General features: G+C 36.9%; 1 protein-coding gene across 1 annotated transcript in view; it reads right to left on the reverse strand.

Moving 5' to 3' along the window:
* Positions 1-21998, reverse strand: part of shank1 (SH3 and multiple ankyrin repeat domains 1) — a 58402-nt gene extending 36404 nt beyond the window's left edge. Inside the window, 13 exon segments of the mRNA XM_055051718.1 lie at positions 213-376; positions 1344-1465; positions 2242-2411; positions 2707-2773; positions 3694-3771; positions 4072-4188; positions 4939-5106; positions 6129-6283; positions 8597-8705; positions 8789-8860; positions 9712-9915; positions 19216-19758; positions 21981-21998. Of these exon segments, the coding sequence (XP_054907693.1) occupies positions 213-376; positions 1344-1465; positions 2242-2411; positions 2707-2773; positions 3694-3771; positions 4072-4188; positions 4939-5106; positions 6129-6283; positions 8597-8705; positions 8789-8860; positions 9712-9915; positions 19216-19758; positions 21981-21998 (1987 nt within the window).
* Between the last annotated feature and the right edge of the window lie 4769 nt (positions 21999-26767).

The following is a 26767-nucleotide window of genomic DNA, read 5'->3' on the forward strand; positions in this document are numbered from 1 at the left end:
TGATGTCAGTGATTGTGATGAAGTAAAACAGAAATTCAGAGGCTGTGAATACTTTTTCAAGGCATTGCAGACGCTTCATTCCTACCTTTTTAATCCCACATCCCTGCCCTCCTCAGTGAATTTGTGATCATAAAAGACGAGATACAAAACCACAAACTCCCAAATGGAGGTACGTGATCAGGAAGTGATGTCACAGTGAGGTAGAGCTTCACCTTTGACCCTGTCTCCTTTACTGAAGCTGATCTCGCGCTCGCCCTGAGCGGAGTGGGACCGCGTAGCGACAAAGACTCGTCCTGGGACGGCGCTGTAGAGGCGTCTGCGCTGGCCTGCAGTTTGTATGGTGGTGGTGGTGGTGGTGGAGGAGGTCGGAGGAGGCCTAGTCAAAGTCAGGAGAGGATTAAGGAAAACATACAGGTCTTTAAATTTATCACTTAAACTGGTTTGCTTTAAACAAATAAGAATCTGTAATAAACTTTACTTGAGCATTTTACATCTTTTTTTTATTCACGAATATCTAAATTGTTACTACAATTGTCCAACTCTATCAAATAACTTCTTTTTGCACTGTAAAAAACACAATTATTTTTGATAGTTTCTACTACAAATATCTCATTACACTTTAATTAAGACAAAACTAACTTGAAATTAACTTTTCAACAACATATATGAATGTTTTCTAAGTAAATAAGATTATTTCACTTATAACACAGAAATATGTTTTGTTATAAGTGAACTAATCTGACAGTGGAACAGTACATTGTTTGTCAATATTAAGACATTATTGACTTAAATATGTTCTTTTATGTTGCTGAAAAGATGCATGTAAGTTAGTTTTGTCTTATTTAGGAGTGTTTGATGAATTTTTTGGTTTAAACAAGTTTATTTTTCATTAAGTTACTCATAGTGAGAATTCAGAACTTTTACTCCAGTAAGAGCAGAAAATACTTTAGAAAAATATTACTCAAATAAAAGTGAAAAGTACAGCAAAGTAAAAATACTCCTCAAAGTATTTTTTAAAAACATTTACTCAAGTAAATGTAGTTTTTTTTTTTTTTTTTGTCAATATTTAGGAATTATTGACTTTAAAAAGCTACAATATTCTGCTGGAAAGTAACTTCATGTCTCATCCTCCATTCTTTCCTTCTCTAAAATTCATCTCTATCTTCCTAAACCGAACCATCACTTTGAGTTTTCATCTCAGTCAAGACTCCCAATAAAACTTCATCGATCTCCTGCAGTTTCCAATATTCTCCTCCAAAGTCTTTTCACTCAAGTCATCGTTGGTTCAAATCAGAGTCAGATTTAGTGTCCTGCTCGTCCTCTGCAGCCAGTGTTCAGCTCACCCCCGTCTCTGGCTCTGCCGGCTCCGGTCCTCCTTGTCTCCGATCCGTCCGCGGGACGGGGACCGCGTCCTCGCTCCTCTGGGGCTGCTGGAGCTCCGCAGGGTTCCTGTGTGTTTATAACCCTGAGACAAACAGCGAAATGAAAAGAAAAGGGGGTAAATATAATTAATATGCTTACTCTTAACATAGATCTATGTTTTAATATTACTAAAGGAAATGTTTTCTAAATCTGCCTGAATTTATGCTATTTAGACCTACAAATATTAAATTTCTTTATATTTTTCTACTTTTTCATCTTTATTTTTTTGCAATGTTTGAAGAAACATTGCATATTATAGATTATAAATATTAAGCAACCCAGTGTTGTATATTAATGAGGTCTAGTTATTTTGTACTTTCTCTTTTTCTGTTATGTTGGTTGTAGTGATTTATACGTTTAAAAAAGAAATTGGAGAAGTTATTTAAGTTTTGCAAAATGCATGTATTGTGAATAACTATAATCTCCTGAGAAACAAATCATAATAAAAAAAGAAATCTAAAGTTGAACTTATTGCTCAACGAATGACGAAGAATCGATCAATAAGTCTCTTGTTTCAAGATGGCCGACCATATTTCCACAACATAAAGGGCAAAATTTTTCAATATGGAATCTAAAAGGAGAAATATGTGAATGTATCTTAATTGTGGTTTTGTCACATTATCAACTTTAGTCATGTTTTTAAAAAATGTGATAAAAGAGGAAGCTTTAAGGTGGCTGAGTAGAAAAATAACCAATAAATAAAAATAATAAAATATGTGAATCAATTTTGAAAGTTCAGAAATTTCAGATTAATCTCAAAGTCTGAATTTTTCAGCAAAAATACTTTTTTTTTGTGATGTGCCATTGTAGTTCAGATACCTGCACAGAAACGATGTTGGTGCTCGGCGCGTTGGGAACAGCCATCCAGTCCGGTAGATTCATGCTGCTATCGCTGTTGGCCCGTAGAAACGGGTGGGGGTGGGGCACGGCCAACGTCCGGGTACTCTCTCTCCTCTGGGGGGCGTACTTTGGAGACTCCACAAAGGGAACTTGGAGGAAAACATCCAACAAATCGTCACTCTCATGATCGAAGGATGAATTTCTTTCTTTAAGTCAAAACTTCTTTCCTAACATTTTTGTTCTCCGTTAATTTGCTGCACAATCAGATGAATTCAACAGGACAGAACAGAAACTAAGAGGAAAAACAGACAAAATCCAAACCACAACCAAAAACCTTCAAAAAGTGTGAGGAAGCTCCTAAAGTAGAATATTACAAGAAAGTCTTGCTGCATGGAAGCAAATTAAAGATTTCATTATCATAAACAGATGTTATGCAGCACTTACCCACATCTGTATCCCGGTGGTTTTTTATAATCTCTCCCAATTCAAAATGGCCGGACATAACAGCCACCTGAACAAAGCAGTAAGCAAATAAAACACGAATTATGTAAAAACAAAACAAACAAAAAAACATTTTTACTGTCAAACTGTCAGAAAACAAATACACTCAGAACAGCAGTTGACCCTGATTATCCACAGTTTAAAATGATTTTGTTCTTTAATTTTGAAATAAAAGGTTTGATAAGGTGAAAACTTTTTCTGCATTGCTGCTCAACATTTTCTGAACAGCCAACCGGTCGCATTATTTATTTTCCTTGTTGACTTAAAACTTCAGATAATTTACTGATGACAGTTTTTATTATTATTTAAAACAAAAATTAAAATTAGATATACGTGAGCTATTATTTTATATTTTGCAATTATCATCAGCCAGGAATATTAAAGTAAATAAAAACATAAATTTCCTAGATCTCCTCCATAAAATACAGCTGTAAATATTTCTTTAATTGGTAATTGAAAGTAGCAAAATTAAATATTTCAAGCTTAATTACTTAGTTTCCCGTTTTTCTGTTCATCGTGAAACAATTTAAACTGTTCATAAGGATCATCAAATACACCCTAAAAAAATTATCTTATGATTTAATGTTTGCATTTCCAGATTTATTTCAATTAGCCTTTATGTATTTGAATATTATTTAAAATTATATTTCATGTTAAACTTATTATGAATGTATTTAAGTTTATGCAATAATATTTCGAATAAATGTGCATTACAAAAATTTTAACAAACTATAACCAAACTAAACATATTGGTAATAATTTTATTCTTTTCTGCATTAATAGATTTGTTGGTCAGAATTCGCCCAGCACCTTTATGTCACATAATGGTTGAAAGTTAATATAGAAATTTTTCCCGGTTTTATCTTTGTAAACCTTCCTGCTAATGAACAGTTCATTAGCTGGTGAACTGTTCATTCATTTCCAGCTCACCTGGAACGGAGTCTGGCCGCTGTTGTTCTTCATGTCTTTACTGGCTCCACGGTACAGCAGGATTCGTGCACAGCTTTCCTAAAACAAACATGGCAGGTCTGGTTCAGGCCGAGAAATATATTTATAATTCACAAAAAATAACAAGGAATAAATAGAATAAAACATGCAGGAACATTTAAATTAAATTTGTTTAATTTTTCACACAAATAACATGAAATCTGTCTATATACTAAACGGCTTCATGTGTTGCTTTGTCTCTGAAATGAACACTTTTATTTCTTTTAATTGAACACCATCTTGTTTTCTTAATTGAACATTTATTCTTTACCTGAACACTGTTTTGTGTTTTTACCTGAACACTGTTTTGCGTTTGAGTACCTTGTTGTATAAAGCACAGATGTGCAAGGCAGTGTTTCCAGAAGCATTCTGGGAGGAGGAATCCGCCCCGTAGAAGAGCAGGTGCTCCAGATGCTGCGAGTTCCCGTTTTGGCAGGCCTGCGCGTCGTCGGGATCGGGAAACAGAACCGGAGGAAACACCAAGACGAGGAAATCAAAAAACACAGAAAACAGGAACGGTTGTAATCTCCATGTTGGAGTATCTTTGTTATGTTAGTTCTGATTTGTTCCTTTTAGAGACTTTATTTATTTTTGGACAATAGTTTTCAGCTGACAGGAATTTTCTCTTATTTTTGTAATTTGTTTCAGTCTCATATAATGAGTAACCGTGGTAACAAGGGGTCAATTTCACACAAACAGACATTTAAGGCGGAGCGGCAAAAGCAAAGGATTAGCAGAGCTTGCTAATAGTTGATGGTGTCATCCAGGAAAATGTAGAATACTGAGCTGTGAAAATGATAGTTGTGTCTGACCTGTACATCAGTCTGCAGGCAGAAGCCTTTTCAGATTCACTGTGGGACTGACTGCTACTGGAGATTCTTCTCAACCAACAACAACAACATCCAGAACGAGTCTCTGGAGAAATGAGTTGGAATGACAGACGGATGGATGAATGTATGGATGAACTTATGAACTTAGGATAGTGATATGAATCAGCTGATGAAGATGGCGTCTACCTTTCTGCCTCTGCTTCTTGTCATTCTCTGATCAGTGTGGATGGACGGTTAAAATGAAGGATGAAGGTGGAGGAAAGATGGAGACAAACTGGAACACAGAGCAGATCTGAACTCAAACGTCTCAGTTTCCTCCCAAACTCCAAATGTTCCGGTCCGGGTCGCCTGAACGCACCTGATGCGTCTCGTCCCAGCCGTTCTCGTCCCTGATGCCCAGCTTGCCGCGGTGGAACAGCAGCGTTTCACAGCAGGAGGTGTCGCCCCCTGTTAGCACAGTGTGGTAGAGCGGGGTCAGCCCCCGCCGGTCCTTGTAGTCTGGAGACGCACCCAGAGAGAGCAGGACCTGCAGTAAGAGACGAGGGATCTCACGATGATGACTTGGAAAAATATAAAACCAGGAGCATGTAGCTTCTGTTTGGGTCTAAGAGGCTCTTAAAAACAGGCAGCTTGATTCTGAATCATGTGGGCAAGTGTGGATTTTTATCATGAGGTACAAATGAGAATAAATCTTGTTTCTGACGCTTTGGAAGTGAAAACTCGTCTTTTCTGTTTGGTGTGCCATTTGTAAAGTTACACAGGAGTATTTTGAATTATCTAGCCTGTCAGAGAAAAAACAAGTGTTCATTTTGTTCATATTTTCATCATGTTGTTCTTACATTTGTAATGTCTGAGCCCCAAATTACAAAACTTAATTCACAAGCTAAATATTAAACTTGTAAACTAAAACCTTAATTCCCATCCAAATGTTTGAAAATAAAATGTTTAGTTTGTTTATTTTGCAAACTAAACATTTAGCAAAAAACAAGTATTTAGCTTGCAAACTAAATATTTAAGCTGCTAGCTAAATATTTAGGTAGCAAAGCTAATATTTACCTTTTCTGGTAAATATTAGGCTGGGAAGCTAAATATTTGGTATGAAAAATAAATATTTTGTTTGTTTTGCAAACTATTCCAAATTAATATATTTAATATTCATATCAAATATTTAGCTTGCTAACAAATAGCTAGCAAATAAGCTATATATTTTGTTTGTGAGCTAGAACTGAAAGTTAAATATAGTTTTCAGACTAAATATTTAGTCAGTAAGTTAAATAGCTAGCTAACAACATGAGTAAGCTACATATTTAGCTTAATCGCTAAGTATATTGTTAAATAGAAAAATGATTTTGCCTCCTAACTAAATATTTAATTTTAAAAGTAAATGCTCAGTTCAAATATTTAATCTGGAATGCTAACAGCTATAAATGCATGAATAACATGTTAAATCATAAATATCATTGTTCTTATTTTTACAGTGTAACTGCACCATGCCTCTGTGATGTGGCAGTTTGCTGAGAGCAGGATGGAGACGTTGTGAGTGTTTACCAGCAGGGCTGTATGGCGGTGGCCTCGAACAGCCTTGTGAAGCGGCGTGAGTCCATCTTTGGCACGGAAGTCGATGTGAGCGCCTCCGTCCACCAGCACCCGGATGGCCTCTCCTCCACCTGGCTCGCACTGCACTGCCAGCGACAGAGGAGTCTCTGAACACAACACAGGAGGCACATTCAGTCACAGGAGCCGAATCAACCTGTTGGCTTCCACTTTAAGGATTTCAATCAGAATGATCTCAACTTGCTGCCAAGAAGCAGGATAAAAGTAAGTTGTAACGTCCTTTAAAGGCAATAAATGTTTCTATTCTTTCTCCCTTTTTGTTTTTCCTTCCCTTTTTCACAGCAATAAATGTAGAAGTTTGATAGGACGACGAATCGATCACATTCATTCATTAACAAACAGTCCAGCAGCAGAAGATGACAGCTGAAACCTGATTTTCTGAGTTTGTTGTTCAACAGGAATGACTGGTGATGGATGGATGAACGAATGAATGGATGGATGGACCTATTTAATGATGGATGGATGGATGGATGGATGGATGGATGGATGGATGGATGGATGAACCTATTTATTGATGAACGGATGGATGGGTGGATGAACATATGAACAGATGGAAAGATTGATATATTTTACTTACACTTTGAGGAAAGAAAATATTTAAAGTATTTCCAGCAGAAATGTGGTTGTCATGGTAACAGTAAGTTTCAGGTTTTGCTATCAGATAAGCAGAAAAATTGCTGAATCTTTGTCTTTGCTCATCTTCTGTGGATCTCATGTAAAAATCTAATAGCTGGCGTGTATTAACTAGACTTCTTCAGGTGTTTCTCCTTCAGAACGTCTTTTCTTCTTCTTCTCATCGATGGAAATGAGGCGCCTCCGCCACCAACCAGACTGAAACCGACAGAAATTAATTATCTCTAATTAAAGACTCATTCTGTGGCATCTGGATGTCACGAGTCGGTAGAGTAAAGCATTTTTATCCGTCAGTTCCTCACTAAGCTCTGTGCTGGACTTCAAGAACAGCTCTGAATCGCAACTCTCTGCTGCCCCCATGTGTCCAGCAGCGGCAGCACGTTTCACACCCCTGATTGCAGGCCTCTCTCGGTGTTTTGACACCCGTTCCCAAAGCGGCTGGAGCGACTCCGAGCAACACGGCTCGGCTGTAAACGAGCCGTCTGCCGCGGCCCTTAAACACCGGCAGGATCCGGGAAAAGCCACTAGTTAGCTGGCCTGGCTCTGATCTCCAACCAACTGTTGGGACAACAGCCGACAGAGCCGAGGGCAGAAAACAGAAGGTTTTATTTCTGCTTGGAAAAACTAAAGGTCGAGATTTAACAGCCGAGGCGTCAGGTCACAAAGGGGCTTAAAGCTATCCTTTTAAAAAGGAAAGACAACTGCAGCTTCACTGCTTTAGTGGCTCTCAAAATGTTCAATTTTTTATGTTAAAACGTCCCACATTAGGGATTATTCAGTCATCATTAATGAGTTAATCTAAAGTTAATCAACTAACTGTTGACTAATAAGCGGCCATTTTCTTTAAAAACTTTGTATCGAAGTCGCCTTTTCTAAACTTCTCATGCGTTGCATCTAAAAAAACGCATTAAATTGAACATGTTTGTGTGTCGACTGAGTGAAATACTGAGTAAATAAATAGAAAATTATGGTTTTCTCACCTTGTTAAACTTAACGAGTCCTGTAAATTAGCCGGGCTTAAAGGTTTAGTTTTTAAATATTTTTTTTTAAATATTTTTTTTTTCTTTTTGTAACATGTCACCGTATTTCTGAGTTATCCACTCCACTTTTCTGTCATCACGTCCTCCAGCGCGATGTAAGCGGTAACTTAAAGAGCTTATCGAGTGTTTTCATTCACAAAAGAATCGCAAAAGTTCTTTTGTGAATTAAAAAGGACTCGGTTTGAACCGTTACACTTTGCTACACAGCGAAGACTTCGCCATCTTTGTTTCTGTCGTTCCGGTTCAGGAAGACTACCATCGGCGCCCTCTACTGGACGGAGGCCAAACTGCAATATTGATCGAAGGTCTTCATGGATGTTTTTAGTTAATCTATTGGAACTAATTTCAACCTAATAAATCATTCATCGACAATAAATCATATTCTAAAAGTATCCTGTAAAATTAAGTTAAAAGTGAAACAACTGTGAACACAAAAATGTTTAAAAAGTGGAATAATAAGGTTGAATAGCAACTAATCCTTCACTGAAGCAGCTTTCTATTTGATTTCAAGACTCAGTCTCAGGAGGGCAAAAGGAAGAATTGTGGCGACATTATGATAAAAAGTAAAAAAAAAAAAAGGTTAGAAAAATTGTAAATATGTTGCCTCTGCCACATTAAACACTCTTGGCGGCTAACTGGACCTCTTTCTCTCTGGATAGGCTGTCACTACATCCAGTGTAACTGTTAGAAAGACGATAAAGTAAACATCTGCTGTGCAGCTCTCCTCACCACCAGTGTCAGGATCCTGGTAGTTTGGATCCAGGCCCTTGTCTATGAACTTGGCCATCTTGTCCACAGCGCTGGTTTGGATATAATCCATGAATTTCTTCAGACTAGCCTGTGTTAGCAGAGGGAGTGATAAGACTGTCAGATCTAATGTTCTGTTCTGATATCAGATATGAGAAATAAAGGATTTCTAACCTTGGTGTGCAACTTGGCCAGTTGCTTCTCATCCAGATTGGTCTGTTTGTAAACCCTGGTTTTATAGCGGAACTAAACCGGCGACAGAAACAAGAGAAAAACAAACAGGAGAGCCTCTGTTAGCATTAGCATTCTTACCTTTGTCCAACTTTTGACCCACATGCACAACAATTGGCTTCACAAGTTTATTGTAAAGCCAATTGTTTTATTTATTGTCTATGTAAGATAAGAAATGTGAAAAAACCCTGCCTCAACTGTGCATAATGCAAATACCAGAATATTTGAATAGTTCAGCTATACTTCTTTATAAAGCCAGTATTCAAATTACATTTTAAATTATATAAGTCAAAATTTGCCCCACAGACAATGAACAGTTCATTAGCTGATGAACTCCTTTAAAGATGGAGGCGTTTTATATATTTCTTAAGCAGATAATTGTAGCTTCAACAGAGAAACTCTTAACTGGTTAGGAATATGCCTCATATCGCAGTCTTGAGTAACAGCTCATCCTCTCTCCCCCACTTGTTTTCTGCTACACTGCTGGTAGCATAGCATGTTGTGAATGCTAGGCTACTTAGCATAGCTGCTGATAGTAACAGATAAATATTTTTTCTTTAATGATTAGTTGTATACGAGGATGATTGACAGCGCTAAGTCCATCCTCCTGGCTCTGATTGGGTGTTTTTGAACGGGAGCGGTTCATTTCTTCAGATGATAATAGCAGCTCATGGAGGAAGTGGGGGAAATCAGTATTTTCAGAGATGTTCTGTTTCATATTCCTCTGTCATGACATGGTGACAGTTTTGACAAACTCCTCATACAAGCTACATACTGCTTTAATCCAATCTGTTTTTGCTGTACTAAAGAACAGCAGTGCCATCTTCAGGAAGCACAGCGTACTGCACATCAGGGAGAAGAAGTACCTCCAAATATGGCACCCCTTTCTCAAAGGATTGTGGGTACTCTCTGAGCAGCCTCTCCTCCTCCAGGAACTTGGCGTCGTGTCCATCTGTGGCGGGCTGGAAGAGGCCGTAGTTCAGCACGTCTCGCAGCGATTCGGTCAGAGAGCAAAGCACCTGCTGCTTGGCCTTCCACACAGTGGCGTCGGGGTTGAACCGCAGACATTTCTATGGGATAGACAACAGAAATGCTTTAATATTCTAATTAATTAAGACAGTGATCAATAGTTCTGCTTAATGGAAAACAGTGAAGCATCGTTTTATGAATGGAAAAACTTTGAACTAATAAAAACATTTTTATTAAAAACCTTAATCTAAACCCGACTTATTAAAAGATCTGTGAAAAGATTCCTTCCTTTCCTTACTGATAAAAGTATAACTTCACAAGATGCTCACCATTCCTCATTTTAGTTTTAAATAATTTTTTTGTGTTGAAGTTCTCATTAAATTACTGCTTCATTCTTCCATTATGATCTTATTCTTGTATTAGGAAAAAGAAAAGAAAAATCACAGTCTGGCCTTTATATTTTGTTGTACAAATAGAAATTAAATGTCCAAAAACCAAAAATTTGATTAGCTTTAGTTCATGTTTTTATATTAAACTCTGTCGCACTTACTTAGTTCCGCACAACTATTAGAAAGAATTAAATAAAATTGCAAGAATAAAGTCTTAATATAAAGTCAAAATATTATAAGAATAAAATAATATTATGACAATAAAGTCAAAATGAGATTATTGTTGTACGAGGATAAAGTCGAAATGTTGAGAATAAAATCATAATATGAAATGAAAGTCAAAATAAAATGAGAATAAAAAATATTACAACTTTACTTTGGTGTCCTAATAAAGTAACGTGAATAAAATGGTAATATGATTTATTCTCGTAATGCTACGACTTTATTCTTGCATTATTTCAACCTTATTCCCATCATTTTACAATTTTTTTTGTAATGTTGAAGGCTTGTAATGTGATTTATTTTTATGGTTTTGTCAGTGTGGCCCTAAAACTCCACTGTCGTTTGGTTCATTGAGCTCAAGCTAAAACACCCGGCGATTCTGGAGTTCAGTCAGCAAAATGCAGCTGAAGAGCTGCAGCTTGGTGGGCTCAGGAGGTTTCTGGAGCTGCAGCCCGGCTGTTTGAGTTCTGTGTTCTGCTCCGTCTCTTCCGGTCCGGTCCGGTCCACCTCTGACCTTCAGGCAGCAGCGAGACGAATCTGGCCCACGCAGAGTGCAGTCAGATGCTGGGATCGCACTTTCCTCTCTCACGCAACGCTCATTGAGTGTGTCATTTATCTCAGCATCACACACACACACACACACACACACACACACACACACACACACACACACACACACACACAGAGAGAGAGAGAGAGAGAGAGAGAGAGAGAGAGAGAGAGAGAAAGAGAGAGAGAGAGAGAAAGGAATGCTCCCAGTTTATTATTTGTTTCTTTTTTTTCTGTGCATCTTCTCCACTTCGATTGAGCACAGCCGACACGGTCGCCACGGCAACCGGTTCATTAGCGGAGCAGGATGCTTGTTGCCATAGAAACCTCCCTGTGTTCCCTGGGATGTGGTACGGCGATGGTGCGCCTGTGTGAGCACGTGCATGGGTTTTATTGTGTGAATGGGTGTGTGTGTGTGTGTGTGTGTTTCTTTCCTTTTTTACCATTTACAGCACCGCAGATTTAATCCTAATGTTTGTATTACACGAGGTTTTCATCAAATACACACACAGGCGTATTTACAGTAGCATCAAAGAAGCTGGAGTGAGTCAGGCCCAGCAGGAGGGGATGAACGCTGAGGATTCAGCTGTCACACTGGGACGCTACTCAAGCTAATACAAGCTAATAGCGGCGCCTGAAAGTTGAGATATCTGCACTTAATGAAGCATCAAACTTTCTGGTGAACATACCTCCAGGAAAATTTGATTTATTCTGCGGCTAAATTGGATTTTTCTCACACTACAGCCCGTTTCTAAGCTGCCACACAAGCTCTTAATTAAACAACTCGACCGCCCTCTGGTGGACAGACAAAGCAATGCTCCTCTGCAACGGTCAGAACCGAGACTTTCTCTTATCTATGATAAAATTACAACTTTAATGTTCTCACAAATTAAAAACATGAGAAGAACAGAGGAGTTCATTAGGATTATAGTATTTTAGATGCAAATTATTCAGGTTTTCTGAGCTAAACCAATGAGTTTGAAGCACAACTTTAATTGAACGTAAATGTACATATTTTAGAGCTGAAGCAATTATCGTGATTAATCGATTATTGAAGTGACCGTCAACTAATTTAGTAATCGATTAATCCCTAACTTGCATATATAGACTATAAAAAGCCATTTTCTGACAGAGCAACATAATCAGAGCATAAATTAAGTCAAAAATGTTGTATTTAAGATGAAAATAAAAGTCTTTATCAGTCAATATGTTCTACCCAGAATTTAAGTGGGATCGTTCCAACTTCAAATTTTGTGAAATTCTCATTTTAAGCACCTTTTGCATCCATCATTAATCAGTTGCACATGCATCTCTCGCTACTAACCATTAAGCATACACTGAATGTATGCAATGTTGTTAGCTCATAATTTTAAGCAATAATGTGCATATTTTAAGGTATTTCTATTGTAAAAGTGGTTAACTGAAGTTTTAGGTAATTTTAGGGAAGGCGATTGTCAGAATATTGATTAAACGTCAGAATAATTCACAGATTAATCAATTACTAAAACAGTCGTTAGTTGCAGTCCTAGAATATAATTAATATATTTATACATCATTTTTCTCACTTTAATTAAATGTATAAAGGCTTTAAAAATGATTCCAGTGTTGAAATCCTGAGGTGGGTTCTACTAAATTTGACCCAAGTAAGTATGACAAGTTGTATGTATAGAAGAAATCATACATTAAAACTCACACATTCGACTGTGCATAATGTTTTCAGCATTTGTGTACGAATTTCATATGATTTCTAGCTTCACATTAACAAGTTGATGCTGCATTAATCCCAGTTCTTTTCCCCCGGTGGGTTTTTAATATCACTCAGATGTGAAATCCTGTCTTGCCTCCTGAAGCCGTGATCACACTTTCCCACTCACAAACGCCCACTCTCTCTGTCCGTGCTGCACTTCATCTTCCTCTGCCTGTCTCCGTCCTCCTTCCCGGAGAGGCTCCGCCGCTTATCTGTGCTGAAATAAAGAGTGGCTGCCCCTCTCTGCCACCATCTCCGTCCCCGTGGCCCGTTTTCCTGCAGGTCGAGTGCCGGGGGACCCGAGGCTTTTAATGAGCTCTGCTGGGAAATATATTCCTATCAAATACACCAAGAAATTAGGGCTGCAACTCGCCATTATTTTAGTAATCGATTATTAGATTATTCTGACGATTAATCGATTTAAAAAAACAACCAAACTCTGCAATTATTTGATTACACCGATGATTTATTGATTTACAAAAAGAGTCACATTCTGCAGATCTTTCACTTAAGCCTTATTAAATTACAGTATTAGAATCACATTAAAAGGAAATTATGCTTCAACTCAGTATTATTTTAGTAATCGATTATTCTGACGATTAATCGATTTAAAAAAACATTCACATTCTGCAGATCTTTTATTAAAGCCGTATTATGCTTCAACTAACTATAGTTGATTATTCTGACAATTAATCGACTAATTGGGTTTAAAAATTGACACATTCTGCAGATTTTTCAAATAACCATTTAATAAATTAAAATATGCAAATTAAATCATCATTTAATTCTTTTTCTATGTGAGAAAATAGATACTTTATTGCCAAAAATGTTATAAAATAGCATTAATTTAGTGAACTCTTGATCATTCATCGAATATCATTTATCGTAATAAATCTCCTGAATGATAATTTAAATTTATTGTTGTCATGATAAATTCCAATTAATGACATTCAAAGCACATAAAACTGCCTATAGTGTTACGATCACTAGTTTTACAATTTTCTCGACTGAAACTGTAAATATTAATTTTACGTTTCACGTTTCTTACTCAAGAATCCATTTTTAGAGGACAGGTTTGTTGTTTCAGGGCACAAATTGTGGCTGGAAGCTTCTACAACTGCTGCAGAGACTTCATCTCTAGTCACACAGAAAAGAAAAACCCATTTGCTTCATGCTGTTTAATACACTCAGAAGCCAAATGCCGACTCTGCTGCATCTTCGTGACTCTGACAATCTAATAAACCTGCAGTCAGTTCGGCGTTTACCCCCCGCTGAGGTGGGAGAGTCATACGAACCAAAGTTGCGACACACACAAACGTTTGCCTGTCGCTCTGCAAACAAGTGATTCAATGGACTGTTGGCTTTTTACATGAACACCCAGTTGAAGAGGAGGGACTAGTGCTGAGCATCGAGGCCCACAAACCCAGCAAAGCAATGATTATGCATGTCAGTGTCATCAGATACAGACTGATGTAACACCAGAGTCATGCCTCTCTGGAGCCTCACAGGCGTTTCAGTAAAGATGCAGGAGTATCTAAGTTGTTTTGTCAGAATGCATCGAGCTGAACACAGAAATGGTTCAGAAATGGCGAATGGATGATCCTCATGGTGGTTTTGAGTTAGCATAAATACAACCTGAAAACAAATAACTTCTAAATTATTTACCAGTTAGACCAGACTGCAAACCGTTATTTGAATATATCAAAACTTTTACTGAGCTACAAAATGGCACTGCTGCGTTGCTGCCCTGGAGTCTTTCTAGGGACTCTGGTTTAATCCACCAGTCCAAAACCTTAACAGTTTGGCTGACGGATGGATGGACGGACAAATGGATGGATAATTGGATGGATGGACAGACGGATGGACTTTTGCTTGTTTGTGCTTCATTATTGGATCTTAATTACATAAAAAGTTACATATGTTCAAAAAGTTTCACTGTATTTTGCAATATATTTCTCTACATCACATTTTATAGCTCATATTTAAATTTCCTATAGATATTAAGCATATCATATAACACGTGGCTCAGTGAATGAAGTGTTGTCACAAGCAATTTAGCGTTGCACAATTTTTCTTAAAATCAATTTTAAAAACAATTATGATGTTTTTAAAATCTTTTTCTGAGTTTTCCAACAATCCGATAATAACTCAGAATGGTGGGTCTGCAGATGATGTTAATGTTCCCATTTCCTCTTGATCAGTGGTGAAATAGGACATCACACAAATCCGCTACCGATTCCAATGACCGCAAAGGAGGTTCTGCTCAGGTAAATCAGGAAGTTTCAGCTTTAAAGGAGTTTTGTCTGAAGGTTGAAGATGTTTTTTCTGGCTTTAGAGGGTTAGCATAGAGCCCTGATCCTCAGATCCATTCTAACATGACTGTCAGTGCAAAATGATGTCCTTCATAAAACCCTGACCTCCAGGTCTCTTTCCCATCCTCCTCTCTCCTCCAGCAGCTTTACTAGCAGCGTTTCGAAGCACTGAAGGCAAATGTATTTTTACGAGGACAGATGCAGCCCTGGACATTTGAGATTACTCATAAAAATCTCTGAAATCCACATAAAAAATATAACTCACTTGAAAAATGCTCTAGTGAATTTCCACCATTTCAACTGTTTTTTTGTTTTGTTTTTTGCTTAATAAACTAGGAATTAAATGATTAATCGGATTAATCAGTTACTGAAATAATCATCAACTAATTTAGTAATCGAATAATCGTTAACGGGCGCATACAGACCCAAAAAAATATAATTTGATGGTTAAAATAAAATATTCGGAACAGTAATTAAACCTAAACTGTACAAAATATATGTAGAATCCAGTCAATTTCATATTATACTAATATATTATATACATTTTGTATCTTAGATAAAAACACTTGTCTGATTATGTATTTCAAAAAACTCCTCAACTGGCATGGTTTTGGCATGATTTTAGCTCCATCTGGTTCAAATTCACTACATTTTATTGCATTTTAGTGAATTAAAAGTTAATTTCTTACTTTAAAAATCCTTCATATTTTAATATATTTCTAATATTGTTTGTTTTTTATGCATTTTTGATATTTTATAAAAAATGCTTAATTGGTAAAATGAAAAATATGTAGAATGTGGCAGTTTAAAAAAAATAAATAAATCTGACTAATCGATTAATTGATAAAAATAATCAATAGTTGCAGCCCCTAAAACAAAAACATCACTAATTACCTTCTGAATCTGAAGCTTTCTTCCTCCCTCAATTCATAACATCTGCAGTTGCTCCCTGGTCTCATTACGACACAATTAGGCAGCAATTAGATTTTATTGAGGGTGAATTAGCTGACATGTAGAACAGAGCAAATATACTGGGAGGATGAGGGCGTATTAGCAGACATTAAAGAGCAACTGAAGGAAAGCAGGAGGAGGAAGAGAAACGGTGCAGGTTTAGAGAGAAAAGAGGGAAAAATCAGACAAAGGAGCCAGAATGGAAACATCAGGGTATCTGGTTGTAACTCCCATTACACCGGAGAGAAAGGGAAGTAGTTTGTTTACCTCAAATTCAAAGACAGACAAGGAAACATGCTGTTAGATTATTTAGCTGGGTCTGATAAACAGGTGTTTTAATGTAGCAGCTGAAATAAATTATTATTTTATTCATCGATTAATCGATTATTGTGACGATTAATCAATGAACCAGAAAAAATTCTGCACATTTTTTAATTAATCCTTTTTATACAACATTAGAAATTTATTAAAATATGCAAATAGATGATTGACTTACATTTTAAATATTAAAATAAATATTTATATAATATTTTGACAGTTCTTTCCAAATTCTTGGGAAGCTTCCTGAAGTCCCTAAAGCGCCCCCTGGAGTCCCTACCTGGGGCCGCAGACCACACTTTGGAAAACACCAATTTAAACAGCACTGCAAAAACACAAATCTCACCAAGTATTTTTGTCTAGTTTCTAGTGCAAATATCTCAGTACACTTGAAAAAAGACAAAACTAACTTACAAATAACTTTTCAGCAAGAAATAGGAGCTAAAACCAATATTAAGTCAATAATTCCTTAATATTGATCAAAACTACTAGTTCTATTAGGCCACTTATGGGAAAAATGTCTTGTCATCAATATTAAGGAATTATTTACTTAAAACAAACTCCTATTTCTTGCTGAAAAGTTACTTGTAAGTTAGTTTTGTCTTATTTTTACTGTACTAAGATATTTTCACTATAAACTAGACCAAAGCTACATGGTACGATTTTGTGTTTTTGCAGTGAAGCTCCTGAATGAACCGCAGTTGAGGAGATATTTATTACTTTTGTCTTTTTAGAACTTTTATCTCCGTCTTTTACGCCGTCTGCTTCCATCCATCTTTACCTGAAGCTCGTTGTTTGTGACAGTTCATCTGATTTCTGGAGTTCAACCCCGAACCAACTCTCACATCTTGGAGTTAACCTCATATTTATGACTTAAATTTAAAGCTGATTTGTTACAATAGACAGAGATAGGTACAATTTTTATGGCTGGGTTTACATACGTCGAACACACACACAACTAGCCATGCACTGCTGCAGGCATCCAGCGCTCAGATCAATAATAAATCACACAGCAGCCAGAGGAAAGAGGTGTTCAGTGAAGCATTTATGGTGCACCGGGAAGGTAAATATAAAATATGCTTTTGCTTCTTTGTAAGTTAGCTGATGAACACATCACAGAGGAAAGTAACCTTCAGCTCATCTAACTCAAAGGTGGTCAGCTTTCATCTACAGATGAGCAACACAATTCTTCTTTTCAATTCTCAGCTCTCTGTGGTTAAATTATGAGCGGAGGTTTGCCTCCAGCCATAATTCAGCGAAAAGAAATCCCTCATCATCAGAGACGAGAGCAGTGGGGAAATGCAGGAAGCGTTTGTGTCTGTGAACATGGAGGCAGCTGCATCTCCAACTTGCTCCGCTGTGATGTCATGCCTCTGAAAGCCAGTCACTCCCCAAAAAGAAGGGCTTTTCACTGGAACGTTTAAAAGCTCTTTGGCAACATCAACCAAGTGGCTACGCTTCCTCTCCTTCACCCTCTTCTCTCGTTTTTTACTCCTTCCCCTTCTGCTAGACTTTTAGGATCAACTTCCTCCCATCCAGATGGCTCTTTTAAACATTTCATCTTCTCCTCCCTGAAGCGAGGTCACCTTCAAAGGTCTTTTATGTGTTTCATGAAAAACATCCTCTTACTTTTGACTTTTTCTTTGCACATTTGATGGAATGGGCCAGAAACACAGTAACTTTAGGGTGCATTCTCACCAGCCCTGTTCAGTCAGCTTTAATCCAACTGCAGTCAGTTTGTCTGGGGAGGCGTGAAGTCGCAATCGAACTCTGGTCCGCCTACTAACCTTGGTTTCAGTTGACGTAAGACTGAGCAATACAGTTAAAAAAATATCAGCGTTTCATATCCATTGATATAAAAAAATGATTGATTAGGGTTTTGTTTTAAATATCTGAAATATTGTTATCAGACTAAGTGGCAGAACTTTAAACTGCTGCTGCGCCAGTTACTCGGTAGGCTGTTGCTAGGTAACCACAGAATGAGTGAGTTGCTAGGTAACCACAGAATGAGTGAGTTGCTAGGTAACCAAAAGAATGAGTGAGTTGCTAGGTAACCAAAAGAATGAGTGAGTTCCATCAAGCTTTCTTAGCTTGAGCAGCTAAAGTATTTCCTCTGTCTATATTTCCCAGAATGCTATGCAGTTCTGGATTTGAGTTAAAAGAAATTATGTTATATTCAGTCGGATCTGTTATCTATTGATATTAATTAATAGATAATATCGTAGTGTGTATTCTTATCGATTTATTTTCAAGCACTGGGTTGAAGTGTACTCTGGCGTGGTTCGAATACCAAGCGGAGACCGCTCCAAAAGCAGGAAGTGGCCTCCAGTGCAGAGCATTCTGGGTAAATACAACCGAGTTTGTTTTGGTTGCGAGATATGGCTACGCTTCCTATGGCTACAAATATGAAAAAATCAATCTCCTCCACTTCCTTCTTGAGATCCTGCTGTTGTCTGAAGAAAAGAACCGCTCCCGACCAAAAACAACCAATCAAGAGCAAGGAGGTAGATCTTTGCGCTGTCAATCAAATCCATGTTCTCGCTGCTAAATGTGTTAAACAACTTACCTTTAGAGGAAAACCGTCTATCTACCATCATCGGTGGCTATGCTAATTAGCCTGATTAGCAGTGCCACACAGAGAGTGATTGATGGCACTGAAACCCGCCTCCTGGCTCTGATTGGTTGTTTCTATTTAGCACTGGGGAGACAGAGGAGCTCGATTTTTTCCCAGACTATCTGTCTCATACCATACTGTTATGACAATGTAGCAGTTTCAACAGATATGCAAAGAAATACTTGGTGCAGCTTTCAGAAGATTTTCAACATTTTGTTTGTGTGTATCATACAGCTTTGTATGACTTGGACTCCATCTTGGTTTTGAGTGATCCTGTTCTGTGTGTGGACTGCACTCACCGTTTGCTTTATGTCTGGGATGCCGATGCGAAACACCATCATGGCGATGTGGGCGTCTTCAGATGGCACCGAGTTGGCAGTGCGCTCCTTCAGCCTCCTCTGCTGCTGATTGGCTGCTGCTTGGTGCGTGGGTCCGGGATTGGCCGAGTACGGGTTGGCGGCGTGTCCCGGGTTTCCTGGTCTCATCTGTCGATCCCCGCCGGATCGTCCCGCCGGTTTACTCGACTGTCTGTGTCCCTCGCCTCTCCCGATCCGAGGAATGCCTCCTCGCCTGACCTCCTCCACCATCTCCTCGTCATCATCGTCTTCCTCCCCTTCCAGCTCGCCGTTCTCCTCTTCCTCCCCGTCCTCGTCGCGTTCATCCTCTTCCATCTCCTCTTCTTCGTCTTCCTCCTCCTCCTCGTCTTCTGCCCCAGGATAGAGATGTCTGCTGTTTCCCAGCATCCTTTGTTGCTCCTCGTCGCTGGACAGGGGGCTGAATGGCATCGTCATGGCGACAAAGATGGCGGTTCCAGTGGCAACACCATCATTCCCAGAAAGTCACTGACGGGGAAAACGAAGAAAGAAAAGTTTGTGTTTCTCAGACGGAAGAAAGAAGAGTCAGAAACGACGACTTTAGGGTTTGAGTGAAGAATTATCTGAAAAGTTTCCACCAACAAGCCAGTCACTACGGAGCTAAATCAGAGCCAAAAAGTTTGGACCGAAAAATTATCTTGAAACTGAAAAACTATATATTTGAGAATGAAAAATAATTTTGAAGCAACAACAATTTTAAAGCTGGAAGAAATTTATTGAAACTGAAAACTTTTGAAACTGAAAGAAAGCATAAATGTAATCAGAGCTCTAAAGTGTGATGACTCTAAAAAATTTGTTTACTCAAAGCAGGAATAAATTAAATATCAGCATTAACATTAATTGACCAATTTTAGCCAGACATTTCAGAATCACTCTCTATTTTATATTCAACCCTGTTCACTCAAATTCTTCAAACAAGAGTGTAGCTCGTTGCTAATATCTGTGCCTAAACCACATATTGAATTCACCTTTATTTAATGTACTCTCAGAATAAATCCAGCTGTTTCGTTAAAGTCTGAGAGGTTCAAACTAATGGTAACTGTAGAGGAGCTGCACAGATTCACAGCTCAGGTGGGAGAGTCATAAGGCTATTTTTATGGCAGATGGAAGTCATTTTTACAAATTACCAGAGGAAACACACATTTCACTTTTTAACAATGCACGTTTCAGATTTTCATCCTGTTTCACTTTCCTTCTACTTCACATTTATGCTCTTCTTTGTGTTTCTAAACCACATAAACTCATAAAAAATAAACGTTATCTGCGGTAACACCAGGTATAAACCAGTGTCTGCACTTTAAAACAAAGACGATTTGTTCCCTTTTCTTTCGCATGAACTATAAAAGTCCAACAAAGCATTTTAACAGACAGATAAAATGATTGGAAATGCAGCAGATGAGCAGCTGACGGAAGCTGAATCACTTCAATATCTGTCAGGCCGGAGGAGGTGTTGAAATAAATGCTTTTCATCTGCTTTAGACAGTTGTTCTGTTTCCTGGCTTCCTTTTCTTTCTCATTTTGAGAACACAAACAAGACAATATGCTGTCATTGTCACAGAAACAAAACTGAGCTCGAAATTAGTGAGGAAGCAGCTGGGAGGCAAAGACTTGGAGAGCATCAAGGTAACAGGCAGTCGAGTGAAACAACAGCACATTAGAGACATTATGGATAGAAAAAAAATATTTAATTTGTACAAAAAAGTTTGAAGTTAATCTCAGATACCCTCTAGAAAAAAACAAGTACTATTAAAAAGCCTCGCTATTAAAAAATTCAAATGTCGAAATTATTCTAAAAAATCTTATAGGAAAAATTTGTCAGTTTCTGAGTTTGAAAAAAAAAATGCTCGCAAAAAAGAGATTTATCTCATAAATTTTCTAAAAGGAAATTTAAAAATTTTGAGTTTGAAAAGTAAAACATTTGCTAGAAAAACAAATATTTAGATTAATATTTAGATTAATCTTCTTTCTTCTTTCTTGAAAGAAGAAAAAACTTTGAGATTAATCTAAATATTAATCTAAATAGAGAAGTTTTGAACTTTGAATTTGAAAATTTAAAGATTTGATGAAAAAAATCACCTTCAGTTTGATAGAAAACATGTTAATTTTGTGAGTTGTAAAAGTCAAAACTTTAATCTCAAAAATGTTCTAGAAAACACTTGAAAATTTAGAAAAGTAAAAAATAATTTTGATGAAAGAAAAAATTTAATTTTGTGATCTCAAATTTTCTATAAAACATAGGGAAGTTTCAAGTTGTAAAGGTGAAGATTTTGATATTTAGAAAAACTTGATTTTCTTAGATTCAGAAAATGTCTTGGAAAAAAATTCAGTTTCAAAAGTTTAACAATTTCAAATTTTTTGAATTAACCTCAAAAATTTTTGTTCTCTGAATTTTTTTGTTTGTTTTTTCTAGAAGACATCTGACATTAATCTCAAGTTTGAATCTATAGGTGTAACTTAACTCAGATTTTTTTATTTTCTTGATTGCCTGTTACTTTCATGCTGTTGTATCAACATTTCCGTACTGAAGGACAATAAAGGATTTCTCTCTTCCATCTTCAGAAAGCCTTTAGTGATGCAGACAACCACCAGACCAGAGCAGAAACTCTGGTCTCCATGTGAACAGACAACATAATAACACACTATTCACGCCTCATATGTATAAATGAACCTTTTGTGCCGCTAATTCTCACCTTCAACGTCCCAGACATGCAGAATCCCCTCCTGCACTTTGGAAAATGAACCGTCAGACGGCATTTCTCGCCAAAAATCGGCTCAAAAGAAGGTTTTCTTTCAGCAGTAGCTAAATCTTTAGTTCTAACAACAAAATCTCGCATCGGCACAATTTCATGTTTCAAAACGGCTCATCAAAAGTCCATTTCAATTTAAAATCTCCTCATTATTGCTCACAATGAGGAACCTGAATGTTTAAGTGAGAAACCGTCATGTCTCAGTTCCAGATCAGTGATGAGACATTTTTACATCTGCATGGAAAACGTAAAGCTGCAAAGTGGTTTGTAATTACAGCTACTTGAATAAATTTGTGTAATTACAACAAATTAGAGCCTTCCTCGTTTGCGTTTTCAGTTTTTCTCTGCAGACATTTCTGACATGTCTCGTTTCTGATTGGTCGAACCTCCGTGAAGGATTGAGGCTGTTTGTTATTCAGCTGTTCGGTTCTGCGGATCTTGACGCGCCGCGCCAAGCCAAGCAGTGGCCCTCAGGGACAGATCGGTAATCTGACTCACTCTGAAGTGGCTTTTTGGCTCTGAGTGGATGATTTATTCATTTTATTTTTTTAAAGGAAGACATTATATCTACTCTGCAGACATGCAGAGAAATGTCACTTCTGTTTCAGAAGTTTGTTAGGCTTACTTCAGATTATTTCTGGTCTCTATTTTGTATTAGATAACGCATTTACATCATGTTAGATATATCCTAGAGCAGGGGTCTCCAAAGTGTGGCCCCGGGGGCCATTTGCGGCCCTTTGAGGGATTTTGTGTGGCCCCCTGTCCTCAATGCAAGACACTTTTTCATTGTTAAGAAATAAATACTACTTTAAGGTACAAAAAACAGATCTTTCTGCAAATGTCTTGGATTTGAAGTAACTAGAACCACAAACATCGACCTACTTTTACTCAAATGCAAGGCAACAGCCAAATAAGAAAACAATCAACCCCAAAAGGTTAATCGTTGATCTAAAATCATAAAACATTTGACTCATTTTTACTTATGATTGAGCAGATAAAATTCTGTTTGTGACCAAAAGTTCTTTCAATGCAACGATTTGGGCCATCATGGTAAAAACTACAGGATCCTTAAAAAAAACTGAAAATCCAGAATATATTTTCAACGATTAATCGTGATGAATCGATTATTAAAATAATCATCCTTTAGCAACAGTTTAATAGTTAACCAGATTATTCAGACTAAAAACAAAGGCAATTTAAAGAACAAAACTCCAAGAGCCAAAAGAGTTTAAAATTTTTAAAAAAATACATACTGCATACAAGATTTAAAAAATAATCATTTTTGGTAAATATGTTTCAACAAAACTCCTCAAGTGGCCCAGTTTTAGCTTCACCTGGTTCAAATTCAGTAAAAAAAAAAATACTGAATTAAAATGAATAAATGTTATATTATTGCATTTTAGACAAAATGTTTCTTTTCTTATTACAAAAATAATTTAACTATTTGTATTTTTTCATGTATTTTAAATATTGTATAAAAAAGATTCAAGTTGGTTAAATGAAGAATCCACAAAATATGCAAACGTTTTAATCCGATTAATCAATTAATTAATCAAATTAATTAGTTGTAGGCTTAGTTAGATGATTTTCTGGAGTTTCGGGCACATTATGGGCCTAAAATTCACACAATAGAAGCACCTTAATTGCAGGAATTAAGTAAAACATAAACATAAGTGTCAGCCATTACATTACAAGTCGTCAGGACTTTAATAAGAAACAAAGCTAACGAGCCCTCCAGTATCAAGCTGTTTCTGAGGAATACCACCAGAGGAATATAAGAAAACACAATAAAAACCAAAGCAAGCCTGTAAAACATAACAGAGAAGAGATAACGGGAGAAGAGACAGAACAGAGATTAAATGAATGAAGGAGACGGGAGCAGTCAGAGCGAACTGAAGGGGATGTGGGGGAAAGCCGGGAGGTTTCTGCAGACCTGTCAGAAATCTGACCAACCGGAGAACGGTGCACACACAAGAGATGATTATAATGTGAAGAAGCCAGCGCTTTGCATAGTGCTGAGTAATCAGAGATAGGCAGAGGCTTTGGAGGAAGCGGCGTGCGCGGTGGGGGATGCAGAAGGTGAGCAGCAGAACAAACCCAGCAGACGGAGCAAAGCAGAAACTAGTGAGGAGAGTCAGTCCCAGACTTGAAGGACAAACACAATGAGAGAGACTGCATAGGGATTAAAACAACAAACTGCATTATTGAGCACAGGCAGAGTTAATCCTGGGATGCTAATTAGAGCTGTGACAGCAAATGCTTTTGATTGGGAATTAAAAGAAGTAATTTAACTTAACTTAGTTATCGATTAATCAATTATTCTGATGATTAATCGATTTAAAAAACTGTCACATTCTGCAGATGTTTTATTTAAGTATTTTTTTAAATACATTGTTAGAATCAAATTAAAAGAAAGAAAATTATGCTTCCACTAACTATTTTAGTAATCAATTATTTTATTGATCATTCTAACAATTAATCGATTAATCAAATTTTAAAAATTGTCAAATTATGTAGATTTTTTAATTTAGCCACAAGCCTTCTAACATACAATATTATAAAAACATTAAAAGAAGCAAATAAAACAATTATTCTAATCATTTCTTAAATAGAAAAATATGCACTTTCTTTTCTAAAATGCTGTAAAGGATAAATCTGAAATTTAAAAAATACTCACTGATTTTTCTGTTAAACTGCCATTTGTAAACCACTCACAGATGTTGTTTAATATTAAAAAATATTTCAGAGTTCGACTAAGGAACAGACAGACAGTCCTGCAGTCCTGCTGCTTGTGGCTAAAAATACAAGCTAAAGGGAAGGAGCAAAGAAAAGACAATGACTAAGTGCCATAAACGGAAAGAATTCAACAGCAAATGTACTGGAGTAAAAAGAGACAAAAACAAATCAGACATGAGCAGAAAGTCATAGACTGGCAGAAAATAGAAGTCTAAACAGAGAAATGCACAATCAGGGAAATTTAGAAACTACTTCACCAAACAGGCAAGTTTTGGACTCTGGGAGGAAGTCGGACGAACGCGAGAGAATCTGGAGGAAAACTCCGTGCAGAGAGGCGCCAGATTGGGAATTTAACCAAGAACCTACTTGGTGTCACTGCTAGCAAATGCTCCACCATCCTGACCTTACAATAAAAAAATATGCAGCAATAATTTGGGTTATTTCACTTGTCATTAAAAAAAAATATGTTAATCATTTCAAATTCATATTTTTAACATATTATTCATTAATTTATAAATGTAAGTTTCAAATTAAATGTTTAATTAGCAGACTAAATATTGAGCTTACAAACTAATGATTTAGTTCAAAATTAATTATTTAGTTAGGAAAATCAAGCTTCAGTTTTAAAATACTTAATAAGAGAAATATTTAGTTTTAAGATAAAGAGTTATGGAATTAAATATTTCAGCTTCAATCTAAATATTTAGTAAGCAAATGAAATATTTAGCTCTAACATCAAGATTTAATTAGCAGGTTAAATATTTAGTTAGCAAGTCAAATATTTTATCTTCAAACTAAATATTTAATTAGGGAGCTAAAAAAAAGTAAAATATAAACATTTAGCTTCATGCTGATTACAGAGTTATGAAACTTAAATATTTAGTTTGTTGACTAAATATTTAGCTTGTGAGTTAATATTTCATCATCAAACTAAATATTTAGGTAGCAAGCTAAGCAATTAGGATGAAGCGAAATATTAACATTTAGCTCTATGTTGATTAATTAGTTATCAAACTTGATATTTAATTTTAAACTATTTAGCTCACTATCTAAATATCTAATCAGCAATACTATTTTTAGTTTATAGCTAAATATTTACCTTGCTAATTGAATATTTAGTTGAAAGTGTTACATTTGTAATGACTAAATCACAGGTGAAAACAGAACTTTGAGAAATTGAACCTCCATTTTTTTCTTATGAGAAGCTGAATAAGTAATATTATTTCTGTTATTTTTGAGTGTAGCAAACAGAACTCTGTTTTTACAGAGTGAAATCCATTCACGTCCACACCGATTAGATCGTCACCTCAGAAAAAATAATCACCTGAAAGGTGCTGGCGTGACAGTCCTGTTGGTTATGCCTTTTTGGCTCTTTATTCACATTTTCATGGCAGATATTAGTCTGATCCCAGGGGATGTAGAAGAGAAAATGAAGGTGCCGCTAAAAGGCCTAAAACTAAACTTAGGAGAGATTCACTCATCATTCATTAAGCCGGAACAGGTCAGAAAATTAGAGTGATAATCAGTTCCCAAGAGAAAAGTAGTGAGTCATGCATGAAAGACCTTCATTTCACGTGAGGGTTTTTGTGTGCCTCTTGGAGCGACGATGAAGAGGGTGATGAAGCGATTAGACACTGAATCACACCAACAAATGATAATCATCTGCTCATCTTTACATCTCGGCAGGGGAATAAAAGCGCGACTACTCCCCTTGGAGAACGGCTTCTGCTCCAGGTCAGATCATTAACCTGTTCGGTCTTCTTACCAGCTTCAAACTGCATTAACCCGGCCAACCTTCACCTCACCGAGCGACCAGAGACGAGCCTCGCACGGAGACCAAGAGCATCACAGGCCAGCTTGACTAAATTACATTTCAAGTTAAAAGCGGTCACAAAGGAGGGAATGTTTTATGGTTTAAAATGCAACTCCAAAATGAAAACTCAACTCTTATTGCTTCTGCCTGGTAGCTAAACTAAAACAATATGAATTGTTGG

Source organism: Poeciliopsis prolifica, unplaced genomic scaffold (genome assembly GCF_027474105.1).
Source record: "Poeciliopsis prolifica strain line A6 unplaced genomic scaffold, Auburn_PproV2 SCAFFOLD034, whole genome shotgun sequence".
NCBI classification, from domain to species: Eukaryota; Metazoa; Chordata; class Actinopteri; order Cyprinodontiformes; family Poeciliidae; genus Poeciliopsis; species Poeciliopsis prolifica.